Raw genomic sequence first — 15,740 nt, forward strand, 5'->3', positions numbered from 1 at the left:
CTTCGGGCAGTAAAGGTAAATTTACTGCCCTTTAAACGCACCTCAAGGCCACTGGAGCCCCGCGGGATGGTGGCGATGATGGTGGTCTTGGCCGGAGTCTGTTCCTCGGAACGCACGGGAGGACACGCTCCAGTAACACGCAGACGGCGAGCGAGACTTTGCTTGCTTTTGCGTGCGCGGGCGTCAGGGCGGGAGCACCGCTACGCCTCGGCCCCCGGGGGCGCGGCCGCACGCCGCGGGAAGCCCGCTTTACTCCGACCTGCGGCACTCGCGCAACGGTACTGACACCGAGCGGGAGACGCCGCCGCGGGCGCGCAGGTAAGGGCCCCCCCCGGCGCAAATGCCACGCTTCCGGGCCCGCGCCCACTCCCATCTTTTGCACATGAAAACAAGCGGCCGACTCCTCTCAACAATTCCGCCAATCAAAGAAGTACTCCTTTGGTCCCCGCAAGGTTTGCAAGCAGCTTCAAACTGTGTGATTTTGTGTAGGCGGAGTCCGTGTCCGCGACGAGCTGGCCTTCTGGTTGGAGGACGTTCACACGCCAAGATACGATTCGCTGCCGAGGCGCCGGGAGGCGGAGTTCCGCCGGACAGGTTTTGAAAGTGAAGAAAAACAACAGGCTTTGATTTTTTTTCTTTTTTTTTTTGCAAAGGGGAACATGCCAAAGGGAAAAAACAAAACAAACAAAAAACATCATTCGAGATTGGGGGAGCTCCCTCCCAATGGTTGAGGACCAAGGCGCCCGCGAGTCAGTTCATCAGTGGCTCCACTCCTTGTATTTTATTTTTTCTATTGTGGAATTTCGATTGTACAGACCCGGAACCAACGGAACTTTGGATTTGACAGTCAAAAGGTGCCATCTCACCGTGCAAAATCACTTCTTTTTTTGGGCACCGTTCCGAATTTTGGGGCTGAAGCCCTGGGAATTTGGAGAGCTCCCCCCAAATGTTCCAAAGAATCATTTGGGATTCCATCGAGTGGTTTCAGGGCAGGAAATGAGGTCGGCCGCAAAGCCCCCCCCACGCGGCCGGCATGGAGGATGGCGTCGCCCGCCCCCGCCCCGATGGCTTCGGGTAGGACCGATTGCAGCGCAAGACGCGACGCGGAGCGCGCCGGACCTGCCGATCAAGTCAAAGGTGTCGGGCAACCATTTTGGCAAACGTCGCCATGACGACGAAGGCCGGCGTCGCGGCACCCCGTCGGCCCCCCCACGCGTGACTTTCGCGGAGAGTCAAAAGGCGAACGCGTCTCGGGTGCTCTCGCCGGTCAAGCCGCCGCCGGCCGTGACGGCGTCGTCTTTTTTGGGGGCGGCGGGGGTCGACGGTCACGAGAGTCGGCGGCTCCCCGCCGCTCGGATCAAGTCGGCTTGCAAACCGGCGACGACTGGCCGCGACGGACCCGCGGCCTGCCGACTTGCGAGGCGGCGTCGTTTCCGAGCCGCCGCTTGCTCGCCGGATCCCTTTTAACCCGCGACTTGCAAAGTCGCGCCGGCTCGTCCGTTTTGACGCGCGCCGACCGGTCCGCCGGCGGCAAGGCGGCATTTTTAGCTCGCGATGACTTGTCGCCGTGCGACAACTTGTCATTTCGAGCTCGTACGGGCTTGTTCGGCAGCGGCGGGTGCTCTTTAACGCGCGTCGCCCGGGTGCGAGCTCGCGGCGTCTCGGCGACCGGCGCCTTGGCGTCCTGGGGTCGGGACGAGCGCTTCGCCTGCGACCGCCGCTCGTTGGCTCGGGACCCTTGGCCGTCGCTCTCCCGCGACGGCGGCTCCCGAGCTCCCGGGGACCGGTCTCCGACCGGCGCCGACGGGTCCCTGCGAGCTGCCGCCGACCGTCGGCGAACTCGCGTCGACTCGCCGCCGCGGGGAAGACGGGACGAGTCGCGCGTTTGCGCGGACTCGTGGGGTCCCGGCGACCCGTCGTCGCGGTCGTCTGGCGCCGACTTTCCGCCGCCGGAACGGCGGCTCCGGTCCCGCCGGCCGGGGACCCGTACGGCCGTTCCGCCTTGCCGGAGGGGAGCGCGGCGCGCTTCCGGAACGATGCGATTCATTCGGAAGAAGAGACAGATTTTATGCCACCAGATCTTCTCGGAGCGAAGCTCCGGACCTCGATCGGGACGACTCGGCCCCTGCGGACCCGCGGCGGGCGGGAGTCGATCCGGCTTCCCGCGGGTCCCGAAGACCCGAGCCAGTTGCCGCCAGCGGGCCTTGGGCCGGCCCTCCCGACCCCGATCGGCGGGGCCCTGGTCGTCGGCCGCGGCAGAATTGGGCGGCCTCGCCGGAGCGCCCGTCTTTTTGGCGGCGAGGAAACCGCACAGCCTTTGACGCCAGTTCCTCGACTTGAGCGATCGAGCCGAATGGGACCGACGCTCCGGCTCTTCCTTCGCCGAGGTACTTGTCGGACAGAACTTCATTTTGTTAAAGCTGTCGGTCACACTGAAAGGAAGCAACAAAAAAATAGATATATATCAATCAATCAATGAAACAGAAAGGCTTTACAGAGCCCGGCGCATCCCACGGGTGGGGCCGGGGGCTTGCTTACGCCCCCAGACAGAAGATGGCAAGGGGGGACAGACTGGGAAGCGCACCGCCGAGAGATCAAGAAAACGCGGCGCCGACGTTCGACAGCCGGTAGCCGAGCCTCGACCGCCACTGAGGAAGCTTCTTCCGCCCCCCCCCAACCCCCTTTTCGTCAATTTCACGGAGCAATGCGGGAAGCGAAGCCGAATTTGTCGATGCGTCTGCATTTTGGAGGGATGCCAACGGCTAGTGATGAAGAAGGCGGAAAGGGGCGTGGCCCGGACGGGGCGACCGATCACAACAAGTAAGGCATCGTACGGCGGCCCAATCGCAGGGCTTCTTCCAAATGGAAGAAGACTGATCGGGAGAGCTCATGAAAACTTTACGATAAGGTACCTGACCCCTGCCCCTCAATTTAAGAAATAAAAGGGCGCGTATCGGCGGAAAATCTTCATCCCCGATTTTGCCAATTTGCGCGCACGGGGCGTCCCCCGCCGTGGCTCTCTTACTACGAGCTGGCGCCCTTGTGCTGGCTCAGGTGGCTCATGGTGAGAAAGGGGTGCTTGAGCGCGTCCTCGGGGGTGATCCTGCGCTCGGGGTCCATCTGCAGAAGACACTTGAGCAGGTCCACGAAGGCCTCGCGATCCTCCAACTCCACCGGCTCGCCCACCTCCGGCTTGAGCTGCGGGCGCACGTCACCGCCGTTAGCTTGTGCTAATGTGCCCATTTTGGGGCTCGCCGGACAAGAAGGAGCGGGCTGGCCTTTTCACTTACTCTGACCAGATCGTCCAAACATTTGAAGGACCACGGCAGAGAATCGGGACGCATTCCGGTTTTGTCCTGGTACTCCCTCTCGGTCTGCAAACCAACGCTGAGGCTTTAGCGGCCCGCGCTTTGGCAAACTCCGATTCGGTCGTCGGAGCCGAGAGACGAGCGAGCGGCCGAACGGGCGCATTTGAAAGCGCAAAGGCGGAAAGACGACGTCGGCTTACCATGAGCCGCCATTTGGGATGATCGCCGTCGTTGTCTCGGTCGCTCCTCTTGAAATACTTGTGAGTGTTTTTGCTGGCGGTCAGCAGATGATCGGGAATGCGACCCACCACCTCGATCATGCTGCGCAGCTGCAAGCGCACCAAAGTCAGGCGGCTGCAAAAAGGGGCCGGAAGGGCGCGCGGCCTACCATGTTGTAGTTGGAGTTGGCCAAAAAGAGGTAATTGCCCAGGTACAAGAAGGACAGGACGCAGCCCAGGGACCACATGTCGATGGCCTCGGAGAAGGGAAGACCCAGGGCCACTTCCGGCGCCCTGTCGGGGGAGAGCAGCATCAGCGGCGGAACGCAGGAACTGGACGGCCCGAGACGGTCGGGGAGGCTCTACTACAGACCTGTTGCCCATGGGCTGCAGGGCCACGCCGTAGCTGAGGGGCGCGTCCACGGTGCAGATGGACAGTCCGAAGTCGATCAGCTTGACCCTGAAGGGCGCGGCGCCGTGGTCCACCAGCATGATGTTGTCCGACTTGAGGTCCGTGTGGATCACCCCGATACTCTTGAGGGCATCAAAAGCTGTCAGAAGCTGAACATAGATGGGACGGTTGACTGGCCTGCGCTCTCCTCGGACGGCGGCAAACGTGAAGGGGCGGGGGGGAAGTCCGAGAGCGCAACTGCAAGTCGCTTTCAAAAGAGCGCCGCAAAAAGACGGACGATTTCAGCCCAGAAGAGTTGCCGTGTTCCAAAAAAGCGCTCGCACCCGGTCGCCCATGATCAACGTGCCGGCGCAGAGTCACAAAGTCCTTCACCAAATCCCCACTTACTGTTTCCGCTTCATGAAAAAGAAAGGAAAAGCGCAATCCAAGCAAACAACGGATAACACACTCCTCGCGTCAGTCTCACGTTTAGTCGAACGTCGTCCTCGAGTCCGAGAAGCGTCGGGTCCGATCCGAGTCGCCCACCACCCACCTCTGGCGTCTACCTGTTGGGCAACGGGCCGGATGTCGTTGGGCGCGAAGGTCTTCCATTTCTTATCCAGCACCATGCTGAACAGGTTGGTGTCCAGAAGCTCAAAGACCAGGCACGGGTGGCGGTTGAAGGTGAAGGTCTCGATGAACTCCACGATGCTCTTCTTGTCCGGGTCCAGCACGCTCACGATCTCCTGCATCTCGATCTGACGGCGGCGGCCACATTTAGGCGGATCGGCGCAAAAGGCCAATCCGGCTTCGGATGGAGACCCACCTCGTTTTCAAACAGCGCGTAGTTCTTGTGGACTTTGAGAGCCACGTCCCTGGCGGTGGCCAGGTTTTTACACTTGAAGACGTGGCTGCTGGTTCCTCGGTCCAGAAGCTTGTGGATGTGGTAGAAGCCGCTTTTGCTCTCCACCACGGAACCTTCCATTTCGGCCAGATCCCGGGAGTCCGCCTCGGAAGAACACGCCGAAGAACGTGCGGAGAACGCAGACTGCGCAAAGGTCAGCCGAGTTGGCGCCCGCGTCCGGGTCCGGCCGGGTTCCGGTCCGGACCTTCGCGTTTGCCGCGGGCGAGGTGCGCATTCTTACCTGTGTCATGTGCGGAGGATGTCGGGAGGACGATGGCGCGGCGGAGGGCGGCGCGACGGGGGACGGCGGCGACGCGGCCGGCGGCGACCGGGCAACATTTGGCCGGTTTGTATTAAAACAAATGAACTCGCCCGGAAATCTTTGTCAGGGGGGGCACGGCCAGAGAGTTTCCCTTGTTTCACACGCCCGCCATCAAAGTTGCCAGATGTCATCAAGGTGCACCGCTGACATCATACCTCACTGATGACGTCGCAGCGGTCGGCGATGTCGCCCGGCTACGCCGCCCCGCCGGGCTGAGGTGCGACACGGGCAGGCGTCGGAGCGCCCTCCCCGCACACAGACAAAACCCGGCCGTCTGGGGACCGGGCTCCGTAGCCACGCGCTAGCAAATGAAGTCAAAGCAAAACCCTTTGCGGTGCCTTAGCGGGGGGGCATTTTGGGGGGCGCATTGGCGCCCTTGGAATTTATTCGCCGCTTCGAGAGCGAGAAAGCGGTCCCAGAGAGCAGAGCCGTGGTCTCTGGGACCGCGGAAAAGCCGCTGAGCATCCCGATCGATTTGCATGGAAAACGAGTGGGGCCGCGGCTTCCTCGGACCAAGACGCGACGGCAGAAAGGGCATCTGGAAAAACAAAAGCGGGACGCAATCGGGTTCCATGGAGGGCGGCGGGCCCGGAAAAGAGCCTTTTGGTTTCCAACAAACGGCTCCGCCAGGACACATGTTTGCAAATGTAAAAGACACACGCGCACACGTCCTCGAGTGCAAATCAAATCTTTCTTTTAATGAGATTTTGGCACGAGATGAAGAAAAGCCTCCAACCATGACAACAATGACTGAGCACAGCCAGACAGGTCAAAAGGTCAACGCGGACGATCAAACCAGAGCAAACTTTTGATCCAATTTTGCCGGACTCCTTCTATGGCTTTCGTTGGCGTGAACAGAAAAAACGCGAATAGAAATGGAGAGAAAAAAAAAGAAAAGAAAATGCTAGCAAAGCCAAGTGCGTGCACGTTCCAACGGACGATTTCAAAACATTCAAAATGTCGGCCGCCCACAACATGTCCTCCAAAATACCAGTCGCTCGGCAATCTCTCGCGCGGATCTTTTTAGCCAGCCGAGGATATTTCCATCTCGTGCTCGTGTCTGCTGGCGATGAGGCACTTGCAAGTTTGAAGCTAAATACAAAAAGCAATTGCAACTTCATTCAAAAAGCCCCCCACCCACCACTGAAGAAAAATCTTTTTGCATCTGTGATGCGAAAAAAAGTCCAATCGGTGACTTTCGTCACGCCTGCGGTCCAAACCGAAACTTCACCGCTCTCCCGCGAAGTCATGTGACAGTCCGTGTCACGCGCGGGAAGTGACGTCACGGGACAGGATGTGACATCACGGCTCGCCGGTAGTGGCTTTGAGGAAGCGCTGCGACTTTTGCCTGCTCATGCGACGCTGCCGGTGATCCGCTTGAGCGTCCAAGATGGAGGCCAGCATCCTCTGAGGGTCGCCGGCCGCGGCCACATAACGACAGGGGGGGGAGGACACGCGCATCAGAAGTCCGAGTCTGCGTACGGACGCGGGCACGCGCGGGAAGTACCTGAGCCGTGTTGGCGTCGTTCAAGTCGATGCTGCGAGTGGACGGCTGAGGATCTTTCTTGGGAAGCTTCAACTTGTGATGCTCCTGAAAGACACGTGATGATGTCATCACACGCCCCGACGCCACGCCGCCACCATCTCACACGACGACGTCACGGCTGCGTTTGCGGCGCCGACTTACCTTAACACTCATCCATTAGCAGCCCAGTGTGAAAAAGACGCTTAAAAACGTCTTTGGGAGCGAATGAGTTAAGTGAGCGCGTGAGCCGCGGAGCTCGCTCGATAAACAAAACAAAACAATGAGCGAGTGCTTGTTTCGTGTGATGCCACCTTGTTGATTCGCAATGTGGACGGCAGCGTGGCGCCGCGTGTTGTTGTGTGGCGCTTACCTTGCAGGAGATGTTGAGTCGCGTTCCGGAGACGTTGGGGGCGGAGCAGAAGTTTTCAAACAAGCACTCCCAGTCTTTGTTGAAGTGGCCCACAAAGTCCATCTCCTTCACGCACACCACCCTCCTACGACGGACGCGCACGCGTCAGCGCACGCAGGACGCGGCGGGACAAAAGGGCGTGTCGCCCGGCGGCCCGGCGCACCTGTTGGTGACGATGATGTTGGTCTTTCGGTGGCCGGGATAAGGACACTGATCTCGGAACACTTCGCCTTCCAGCCGCTTGAGCTCACAACGCTGGTGCCGCAAACACAAGGTCAAGGTCAAGGTCAAACTATATCGAGACAGACACGCACGTCTACAAACACAAAAATGACCGCAAACACACACATACACAAATAAACACTTCATTTATTTTCCAACAGACGGATGCGAGAACATTCAGACATAAATACAGAGGCACATAAATAATAATGGCACAATAGTCATTGATAAAGATTTGAATCATCCAAAGGAGGAAGCAAGAAAGTGAAGAACATGCAGCAACACGTGAACGAAAAAGAGAAGAAAAAGTCCAAGCGGCTCTTTTTAGTCGCCATCCTGCCGCATGTCAGTCAAAGACACAAAAAGGAAAGGCGTTAACTTCAGCTCCGGAGGAAAGAACAAGAAGACACAGAAGTCAAAGAAGAAAGGACGACGACGACAACAACGTTCCGAATCGCGCAAAGGGTTCGGCTGCTCGCCGTTGTGTGTTAGCACTGAGCTAGCGAGCTGGAAGGCTAAGTTGTGCGGCGTGCGTCGCTACCGTTTGCGCACAACAAATTGGGAAAAAAAAAAAAAGGTTTGGCGATGGCGAGGTCGAGTTTCACGAGCCGGTCTACAGCATTTCTCGTCAGGTCTGAGCATTAAGCTAGCAAACGTTAGCCGCCGCTTTTATTAGTTCTTTGGGATTTTTTATTCTTTATTTTTTGGAAAAGGAAAAAAATGGTGTCTGGAGGTCCCAAGCAAGCCCCACTACCAATCCCGACCGGAGTGTTCATGTCAAATGCATTGCTTTGAAGCCTCCTGCAAAAAGGCAAACTCATTTGCCATCCTCTGGCGCCACCTAAAAGTTGCACAATTGGAATGACCTCAAGGTTTAGGTTTACGATGCATTCAAAAATATGAATTATAATGGGTCTCTATGGTGCAAAATATGTAAATTGTGAAGATTAAGGCATCAAAACGTTTTTTCTTATTGCTGCAATGCCTGAGAATTATCAGCCGGTGACGTCATGAAATGTAGGCCATTTGAGAAGCCCTCCAGAAGTTTTTCTGAATGCCTTTGCCTTTGATTCAAAGACATCATTTGACATTTATCGCAAGCGGTGCGCTACTTAAGTAGGCTACGCGTCATCTCATCGAAGATCAGATCTCGGCCGATTTTGGAAATGCAGAGACCAATCGGAAGGAGGGCGGGAGAAACGGGCGCTCACCTGAAAAAGCTCAAAGCCTTGCGATTCGCCGAGGTCGTAGGGTCGAATGATTCCATCCTCTCGGATCAGTCGAACCGGACGAAGCTTACTCACGTCTTCTGTGGATTCCGCCGCCCTGCCGCACGCACGCACACAAAAACCAAAGCGGATGACGCAAAGGAACACCGAGACGCCACCAATCGTCCGCGAAGTCCAGTTTGGAGAAGGTACCTCTGGATGCCCTGGAAGGTGCTGCTGGCCATGTCCACGATGCTGCCCGTGGGCCGGGCCACGGCGCCCACCAGGCCTTTGCCGATGCCTTTGAAGAAACCCGCCGCGCCCTCCTTCATGGCCCCTGCGCCATCGGAAGCCAAAGGCAGAAAGGTGAGCGGGACGGACGTGGACCGCCTCCAGGCGCCGCGAAGCGTCTACGCACCCTCCACCGGTTTGGTGACGATGCCGGTGACTCCGCCGACGACGCCCTGCGCGCACAGACACCGACGCCAGGAAGTCAGCGCGCGGCGGCGGAAATCGCAAAGGAACCCGGGGGGCGGGGTTAAAGGCCGGCCTCCTCCCACCTTGAGAAGTCCTTTCCCGCCTTTGGCCAAGCTGCCGCCAAAATCTTTGGGGGTTCGGTTCATCTCCTCCCTGCGTTTCTGCTGGTACTCTTTGTCCATGGTGATGGCCGCCAGGCCTTTGCCCACCGAGCCGGTGATCCTGGACACCACGCCCGCGGCGCCACCTGCGCGCACCAGTCACACGCCCCCCGATTGGCCGTGATCAAAAAAACAACGGCACCGGCCAACCTTCCGCTTGAATCCCAAATTGAAAACCGCCTTTGTTTTTTCGATCTTGACAGAGACCCCAGATCTTCAGGACAAAAGAAATCTTACACTGAAAGTAGAAAAAAACTAAACCAGAAGGAAGCATTTTACAAAAGTAAAAGACAGGAACAAACCTGCTCGAAAAACTCTTTGATGGCCCACGTTTGAAATACCCCCCCCCCCCCCCCCATAATAAAGAAATACAGTACAGGAATAAACAATAGTGACAAGTGCCAAATGACGTCGGCAGACTCCCGCCGTCGGCGCAATCCCTTTTGGAGTACCGCAAGGCGTTTTGTGGCGCCGTTTCACGTTTGCGGCCCGCGGGCGTCTGCTTTGCGCTCTCACCGACGGTGTGACCCAGGAGGCTGCGCACTCCGATCACAAAACCTTCGGCAAACTCCTCCGGACCTTGGACCGCCCCCTGACGTGGCAAAGACACGGCCGAGTCAGGCTCTGCGCTACGCGCCCGCTCCGGTACGCGTGCGTTTGCTCGTACCTGAAAAGGCTCGTAAAAGAAAGCTTCCACGCCCTCGGAGAGACCCCGGATCAGTCCAAAGGGGTTTCCCAGCACGTCCAGACCCAGGACCAGGACATACATCTGCTTCAAAAACTGCACGCGGCAAAACGACACGCGTTGAGCAATCGGACGACGGCGATCGGGGACGGCCGGCCGGCGGGCCCCAGCGACCTGCTCGCTGTAGTGCCGCAGCGCCGTCCGCATCAGCTTCTCCCGCCGGTAAAAGCGGTACTTGACCTCGAAGTAGGCCAGCCTGTCGGGAGCGGAGCGCGGCGGCCCATCAGAGCGCCGCGGCGCGTGGGGCGGGACCCGTTCCGTGGCGGGGCCGGCGGCTGCTTACTTGAAGACGAGGTCGTCCACGTCGGTCAGCGTGGCTCCGATGCTCTTCAGGAGCAGGTTGAGCGACTGAACGGCGGCGGCGGCGTCCTGGCCCGAGTGGTCGCCGCTGGAGCCCAGCGACAAACTCAGGTGCAGCTGGAGGCGGGCGGGAGGGCAAGGGTTTACTCCCGGGATGGGACCCCGCCCCCGGCGCCGGAGCCTACCTTGATGGGCGAGATGTGGAAGTGCTCAAAGAAGTTGAGTCCCGACGCGTCACTCAGCGAACTCTCCATCAGTTCGGCTTGCAGCAGCTCGACGTCTTTTTGGATCAGTTGAGTCTGAAAGGCATGCAACTGCGCAGTCCATTTTGGAGTCGTCCCACTTTCTTCCCGCGGTTCTACGGGTGCGCGACGAGTCTACCTTTTGTCCGGCGGCTCGGGGGTCGGCGGCGGGCGTGACCAGAGCCAAGATGGCCGACAGGAAGCCTTGATCGATCTTCACTGCCATTTCTTGCACCAACGCCATGAAGTACCTGAAAATGGCAGCCGCTTGCTTGCGTGAGAGCACCGTCGGCGGTGTCATCGCGGGACGTCGCCGTCACCCGGACACTCACTTGAACTGCGTGACGCCGCTGTGCCGGTTGAAGCGCGTGATGACGGACACGTCGATGAAGGGCTTGGGCTCTGTGGGGGCGGGACAGCCAGCGTTGAGGACAACGGCGAGTCGGCGAGTCGCGGCGAGCGTTTGAAGGAAGCACCTGAGTCCAGAGCGATGGACTTGGGAGGCGGAACCGGGTGGAAGGCGATGGGGAAGATGGCGCCCGGGAGCTGGTTATCCACCTGGACACACACACACACACGAGCATGGCACAAAGAAGGCCATCCAGGAGGTGAAGCGCGTGTGACGCGTGTGCCGACCTGCAGCCAGTGCAGTTGCGCCCGAAGGCTCCGCTGGTGCCGAGAGCGTTTCAACTCCACCTGGATGCCCGACAGGAAGTTCCTCCGGAGCGGGCAGGAAAAGGGCCGCCGCATCATCATGACGGCGGCGCCCAGGTTGACCTGCCAAGCGCCGACCATCACGGGCCGTGACGTCATGCCATCGGCGGCGGACGGGCGGCGGACGGCGGGGGCCGCTCACCTCCAGGTTGGCGTCCACCTTGGTCCAAGTGGCCGGCAGCTGGCCGCTCTGAAGGCTTTGGTAGGTCTTCTCCAACAAGTCGATGTGCTTCCGACTCAGCGGCTTCCAACGGTTCTTGCGCTTCATCTCCCACACCACGCCGGAACTGCGAGCGCCATAACGCCAAGGACATTCAGTGAGAGGGAGCGCGTCACTCCTACTTCTCTCCCCTGCCATTTGTTTTCAAAGCTGGAGTGGAGCATTTAGCGCAGGCAGGCACCTGGGAACGCCGACGTAGGCGACTTCCTGGCGGCCGGCGTTGTCCACCAGCGACAGTCCGAGGTTCCGGAGCGAGACGCGCACTTCCAGCTGGTACTGCTCCAGTTCTTCGGCCTGGCGAGCTTTGGTCACCACGGCCACGTCTTCGGTGAAGATCAGGACGCGCTGACGGCCGTCCAGGAAGGACACCCAGTGAACTTCGGACAGGCCGTCGTACGGGAACTGACCCACCTCGTCCTGGGCGAGCGCAATGGCAAACGCTAGTCACGCGCACGTTTGGAGTCCCGCGTCCCGTCGAGAAGGTCGAGCGCCAGCGCGGAAGAAAAAGCAGGCGGACCTTGAGAAGGTCGGTCTCTCCGGAACGTTCCGAGCAGCTCCAGCTGAGCGTTCGCACTCCGGCCGGGTCGTCCCAGGCGAAGCGTCGCGCCTCGCCGGGCTTCAGCCGGTGGACTTCGGAACAGCCGCTGAGGAGGACAGAAAGAGAAAGAGAAGGAGATGCAGCAGTTGCAGTGGGGCCTGTTATTTGAGGCTTCCTCCATGACTCCATTTGCAGACGGAGCAACCATTGGCCGCTGTCAAATGGAGGCACCTCTTTTCAACTATGGGACCTCATCCAGGGTCCTTTGGATCACATTGGCACTCAACACTCGAGCCTTCCACGTCAATGCTAAATTCCACACAAAAGGTCTCAAGGTAAAGAAGAAAAGAGAAGCGGGCCGCAGAGGCATAGCCGGGGCAAAAGAGCGCGCCGACCTCTGCTTGTAGCTGATGTCCGCCCAGGGGGTGTGGTTGATCAGGAGGGCGGGGGCCGCCCCCTCGTAGTAGTCGCCGAAGCCGATGATGCTGGCGTGGTCCGACACGTTGACGTCCACCGTGATGCCGCCGCACTGCGCACACGCATCGCATGCCGTCAGAAAAGTCAGCCGGGCGCGAGCCGGGCGGGAGCCGGGCGGGGGACGCGTCCTACCGTGTCCACGTTGAGCAGGGTGCCGTTGTCCTGACGGTCAAAGAAGAAAAAGCGGGACGCTCGCTCGGAGCCCACCGCGCGCACGCACAACTTGCCCGACGTGCTCTCGGGCCACAGCGGCAGGCACTGGAAGGCGACAAGGCCACCCGGGTCACAACGGGCGCAACGGGCAACGCTGCCGTCGGGCCCGAGGCGGCGCCGACCTCGGCCGAGGGGACGTAGTGCCACTTGGTGGCGGCGGCGCCGACCGGCTCGCCGACTTCCAGCTCGTAGGAGGACTTGTTGACCAGCGTGTAGAAGGGACTCATGGTGACCATCTTGGTCAGGGCAAAGCTGCTCATCCGGATGCTCACGCCCACCTGGCCCACGACGACGCCTCGCGTCACCTCACCTTCTCATCTCGACGGGAAGGGGCGGGCGGGGTCTTACCAGGAAGTCGCTCTTGTTTTTGCCGGGGCAGCGCACGCAGCCGCAACTTCCCACCGTGTCCAGGGAGAAGCCGTCCGACCAGGAGCTGGTGGACACGCACAGCTGAAGCTGGGGGCGCGGCCAGGAGAAGGCGTTTCAACGGCGGCGCTTTTCGCTGCCAAAACGGAGCGTCCTAATCGGCCCGAACGCCGACAATTTCCAATGGAGTTGGAGCGGTGGCGGTGTCCGTCTGACCTTGTTCTTGCCGAGGATGTTCTTCCTGCGGAACGAGAAGAGGACGATGTCTCGGAGGTCCGCCGGATGTTTGAGGCCGACGTCCTCCGCCCGGTACTGGAGGACGCGGCGCGTCTTGTTGATGATCCAGAAGGGACTGAAAAGGGACAGCAGAAGGCGACCCGGCGCCGGGGCCGCGTGGACGCTCAGGTCCAAAGTGGCGGCGGCGTCAGAGTCGCACGTCAGGCACACGACCAGGAACTCGGGCATGTTGCGGTCCACGCGCAGGTGCCCGTGCCAGTCGCGGCCCTGGTAGCGCAGCAGAACCAGAGACAGGATCTCGCCGCAGAGGCGGGCGTTCAAAAGGTCCGACGTGCTCCCCTCCGGCAGCTCGTAAGAATTGGCGCAGTTCTGCGGAGGGAAACGCACGCGTTCAACTTTGCCGTTGAAGTACGAATGAAAAAAGTGTTTTTGTCGTCAAACCTCCTCCTGCCTTGAATTCTGCTCTGCGCTAACCTTTGAATGGAGGAGCAATCGCCGAGTTCAAGTTTGCATGCGAAGCTGAAGTGGTTAACGCTCATCGTTTCCAAGACGCTTGGAGTGGACGAGCCGTCCTTCTTTTCCCATTCAAATTTGGATCCAAATCGGATTCATTGGCCATGTATGCAACTCATTCACCCCCAAGGACGTTTTTCAACGTCTTTTCGGACTTTGTCTAGAATCGGCTGCTACTGAATGAGTTTATGCTTATTGCCCCCCGCCCCAAACAACATCTTTGAATGGGGCAGTTCCTGCTTATTTCCAATGAGTTTGGACGGGATTTTGTTCTTTTTTTCATTCCGATTGGTTCCCCGTGAGAAGAGCGAAGCACTCAAAGTGCCGCGCCGAGACGGCCCTTTTCCTTGCCTCGATGCTTATTTCCCAATCGAGTCGCAACGAAGCAGTCGACCGGTGAGACTTTGGTCACACCGGTCCAAAATAGCAGCGTGGAGTCAAAACGGAGCAGCAAACAGACGCCGGGAGTTCGATCCCTCCCCCAAACCTCGTTGCGTGTCCAAAGTGCTCTTTGGTTACCTCCATCATGTATCGGAGCGTGTAGGGCAGCAGGTTCCTGAGCGTGGCCACGGGGTGCAGGTGGAGGACGTAGGCCGGGTCCCAGTCGTCCTCGCCGCGGCTGGCGATGTGGTTGAGGGCGTCGGGCGTGGCCAGCGTGCTGACCATCAGAGGAAGAACGCCGCCGCCTCCGTCCAGCGGGGGGCACTGCAGCAGCGAGCGCACCTCCGAGCTGCGGTGCACCTCCTCCTTCCAGGACACGCACGTGGACGACGGGCCGTACTCCAACGACAGATCCGACGCCGGGCAAACGTACAGCTGACACCTGCGCCCCAAAAGTAGGCCGGCCAAAGCGTTTTTCATCTCGTCTTTTTGAAGGGCGCGGATTAAATTGTTGAGCTGCCCGCGCAAAACGTCAACGGAATGATTTAGCGTGAATTACGGCAATAGTTGCCTTCAGAGGCCAACTTTCCCCCATGGCCAAATGGTGCCAATCAACGTCGCCGCTCCCGCTTGCAATGAGCTCCACACGAGCGGCGACGTCACCTGTAGGCGTCCAACGGGATGTGGAATTCCTTCTCGGGCTGGGCGAGTCCGACCGGTCGCAGGGCACGGGCCGAGGGGCAGAACTTGAGCACGCTGAACGGCACCGAGAAGTGGTTGTGGATCTGCAAGGCGAGGCAAACGGCCATCGGCCGGCGGGTGGGCGCGACGACGGGGGGCGGCCCGCGGCGGCGAGCGACGACGTACCTGCAGGGGCGAGCGCACGGTGACGAGCGCGTTGCCGTCGGCGGCATCCACCTGGACCACCAGCGACACGGCCTGCTGCAGCTCGGGCCCGCGGATGTTGTAGAGGCGGCGGCCCGGCCTGTCCACGGGCACGCCGGCGATCTCGCTGTAGCCCGCCGGGACTGCCGGGTCAAAGAACAGCGCGCATGACAAGACGAGACAATCGCCGGCCCTCCGACCGGATGCTGTTTTCCCGCATCCTGTCGCGATGGCCGCAGACACTCAAGTTCTTGTTGATCTTGTTGACTTTCAACCAAGTACCAGATCCAAAATGTGCCTTCTAAGAATAAATCGGCCACGCCCGCTAACGGCGCACGCAGCCTAACAATCATCATCATCATCATCATCATGGGAGCGATGGCAAAAAACACGTTCTGACCGATGGTGAGGTGGAACAAGCAGCTCTCCTGACGCTGCAGAGCCGACAGCTTGCCCCGAGACGAGGCTTCCAAGACGGAATGTTCCAAGTCCATGCTGCGCCCGGCCGGCAGCTCGTGCAGTCTGCCGTGCTGCGCCGCGCCCGCCGGCCTCAAGTTGGCGCTGTGCTGCACTATGAGCGGGATGCCCAGAGCGTTGAGGATGGTGAACGGAGCCTTCTCCTTCATGGACGGCTCAAAGGTGGACGCCGCACCCTCGGAGAACGCCTGAACACAACGCGGGAATCGGGCATCGTCGTCATCGTGCGCCGGATGCGCGTTCAGGCTCGGCTGAGTATATATATATATATATATTTTTGATTTTGC

General features: G+C 59.6%; 2 protein-coding genes across 10 annotated transcripts in view; both read right to left on the minus strand.

Moving 5' to 3' along the window:
* Window positions 1-1,061: 1,061 nt before the first annotated feature.
* On the minus strand, window positions 1,062-5,372 carry LOC127599920 (homeodomain-interacting protein kinase 2-like). Of its 2 annotated transcripts, none has more exons than XM_052064165.1 (9): window positions 5,063-5,372; window positions 4,744-4,965; window positions 4,484-4,675; window positions 3,900-4,060; window positions 3,697-3,820; window positions 3,509-3,637; window positions 3,291-3,374; window positions 3,026-3,198; window positions 1,062-2,432 (listed from the first exon to the last, which is right to left on the minus strand). In XM_052064165.1, the coding sequence occupies exons 1-9, from the start codon at window positions 5,069-5,071 to the stop codon at window positions 1,358-1,360; spliced, it is 2,169 nt and encodes a 722-aa protein (XP_051920125.1). In that variant the 5' UTR covers window positions 5,072-5,372; the 3' UTR covers window positions 1,062-1,357. The 2 variants fall into 2 exon arrangements, with proteins under 2 accessions (XP_051920125.1, XP_051920124.1); XM_052064164.1 differs by having other exon boundaries at window positions 3,900-4,087.
* Window positions 5,373-5,815: 443 nt separating this feature from the next.
* The window catches only part of vps13c (vacuolar protein sorting 13 homolog C), a 30,205-nt gene continuing 20,280 nt past the window's right edge, over window positions 5,816-15,740 (minus strand). For 4 of the 8 annotated variants that reach the window (XM_052064151.1, XM_052064153.1, XM_052064154.1 and 1 more), the window contains 29 exons: window positions 15,377-15,641; window positions 14,959-15,119; window positions 14,755-14,876; window positions 14,230-14,533; window positions 13,177-13,566; window positions 12,943-13,050; window positions 12,717-12,872; window positions 12,505-12,639; window positions 12,300-12,433; window positions 11,884-12,010; window positions 11,548-11,783; window positions 11,289-11,433; window positions 11,069-11,209; window positions 10,909-10,990; window positions 10,765-10,834; window positions 10,572-10,683; window positions 10,376-10,489; window positions 10,174-10,307; window positions 10,005-10,086; window positions 9,813-9,926; window positions 9,662-9,737; window positions 9,068-9,231; window positions 8,926-8,971; window positions 8,721-8,844; window positions 8,511-8,625; window positions 7,241-7,332; window positions 7,039-7,162; window positions 6,651-6,734; window positions 5,816-6,550 (listed from right to left, as the gene is read on the minus strand). In XM_052064151.1, the coding sequence (XP_051920111.1) occupies window positions 6,446-6,550; window positions 6,651-6,734; window positions 7,039-7,162; window positions 7,241-7,332; window positions 8,511-8,625; window positions 8,721-8,844; window positions 8,926-8,971; window positions 9,068-9,231; window positions 9,662-9,737; window positions 9,813-9,926; window positions 10,005-10,086; window positions 10,174-10,307; window positions 10,376-10,489; window positions 10,572-10,683; window positions 10,765-10,834; window positions 10,909-10,990; window positions 11,069-11,209; window positions 11,289-11,433; window positions 11,548-11,783; window positions 11,884-12,010; window positions 12,300-12,433; window positions 12,505-12,639; window positions 12,717-12,872; window positions 12,943-13,050; window positions 13,177-13,566; window positions 14,230-14,533; window positions 14,755-14,876; window positions 14,959-15,119; window positions 15,377-15,641 (4,062 nt within the window). In that variant the 3' untranslated portion in view covers window positions 5,816-6,445. Of the gene's footprint in view, window positions 6,551-6,650; window positions 6,735-7,038; window positions 7,163-7,240; window positions 7,333-7,454; window positions 7,636-8,510; window positions 8,626-8,720; window positions 8,845-8,925; window positions 8,972-9,067; window positions 9,232-9,661; window positions 9,738-9,812; window positions 9,927-10,004; window positions 10,087-10,173; window positions 10,308-10,375; window positions 10,490-10,571; window positions 10,684-10,764; window positions 10,835-10,908; window positions 10,991-11,068; window positions 11,210-11,288; window positions 11,434-11,547; window positions 11,784-11,883; window positions 12,011-12,299; window positions 12,434-12,504; window positions 12,640-12,716; window positions 12,873-12,942; window positions 13,051-13,176; window positions 13,567-14,229; window positions 14,534-14,754; window positions 14,877-14,958; window positions 15,120-15,376; window positions 15,642-15,740 lie in introns of those variants that run through there. The other 4 variants (XM_052064158.1, XM_052064152.1, XM_052064157.1 and 1 more) reach the window with 2 other exon arrangements.

This window comes from Hippocampus zosterae, chromosome 4 (assembly GCF_025434085.1).
Source record: "Hippocampus zosterae strain Florida chromosome 4, ASM2543408v3, whole genome shotgun sequence".
In the NCBI taxonomy this organism is placed as follows: domain Eukaryota; kingdom Metazoa; phylum Chordata; class Actinopteri; order Syngnathiformes; family Syngnathidae; genus Hippocampus; species Hippocampus zosterae.

Bases quoted from the DNA above. Each gene is read 5' to 3' on its own strand.
- LOC127599920 (XM_052064164.1), bottom strand. The intron at 4,676-4,743 runs GTGGGTCTCCAT...CGCCGCCGTCAG, and splicing joins ACGCGCTGTTTGAAAACGAG to ATCGAGATGCAGGAGATCGT. The intron at 3,821-3,899 runs GTCTGTAGTAGA...CTCCCCCGACAG, and splicing joins CTGCAGCCCATGGGCAACAG to GGCGCCGGAAGTGGCCCTGG.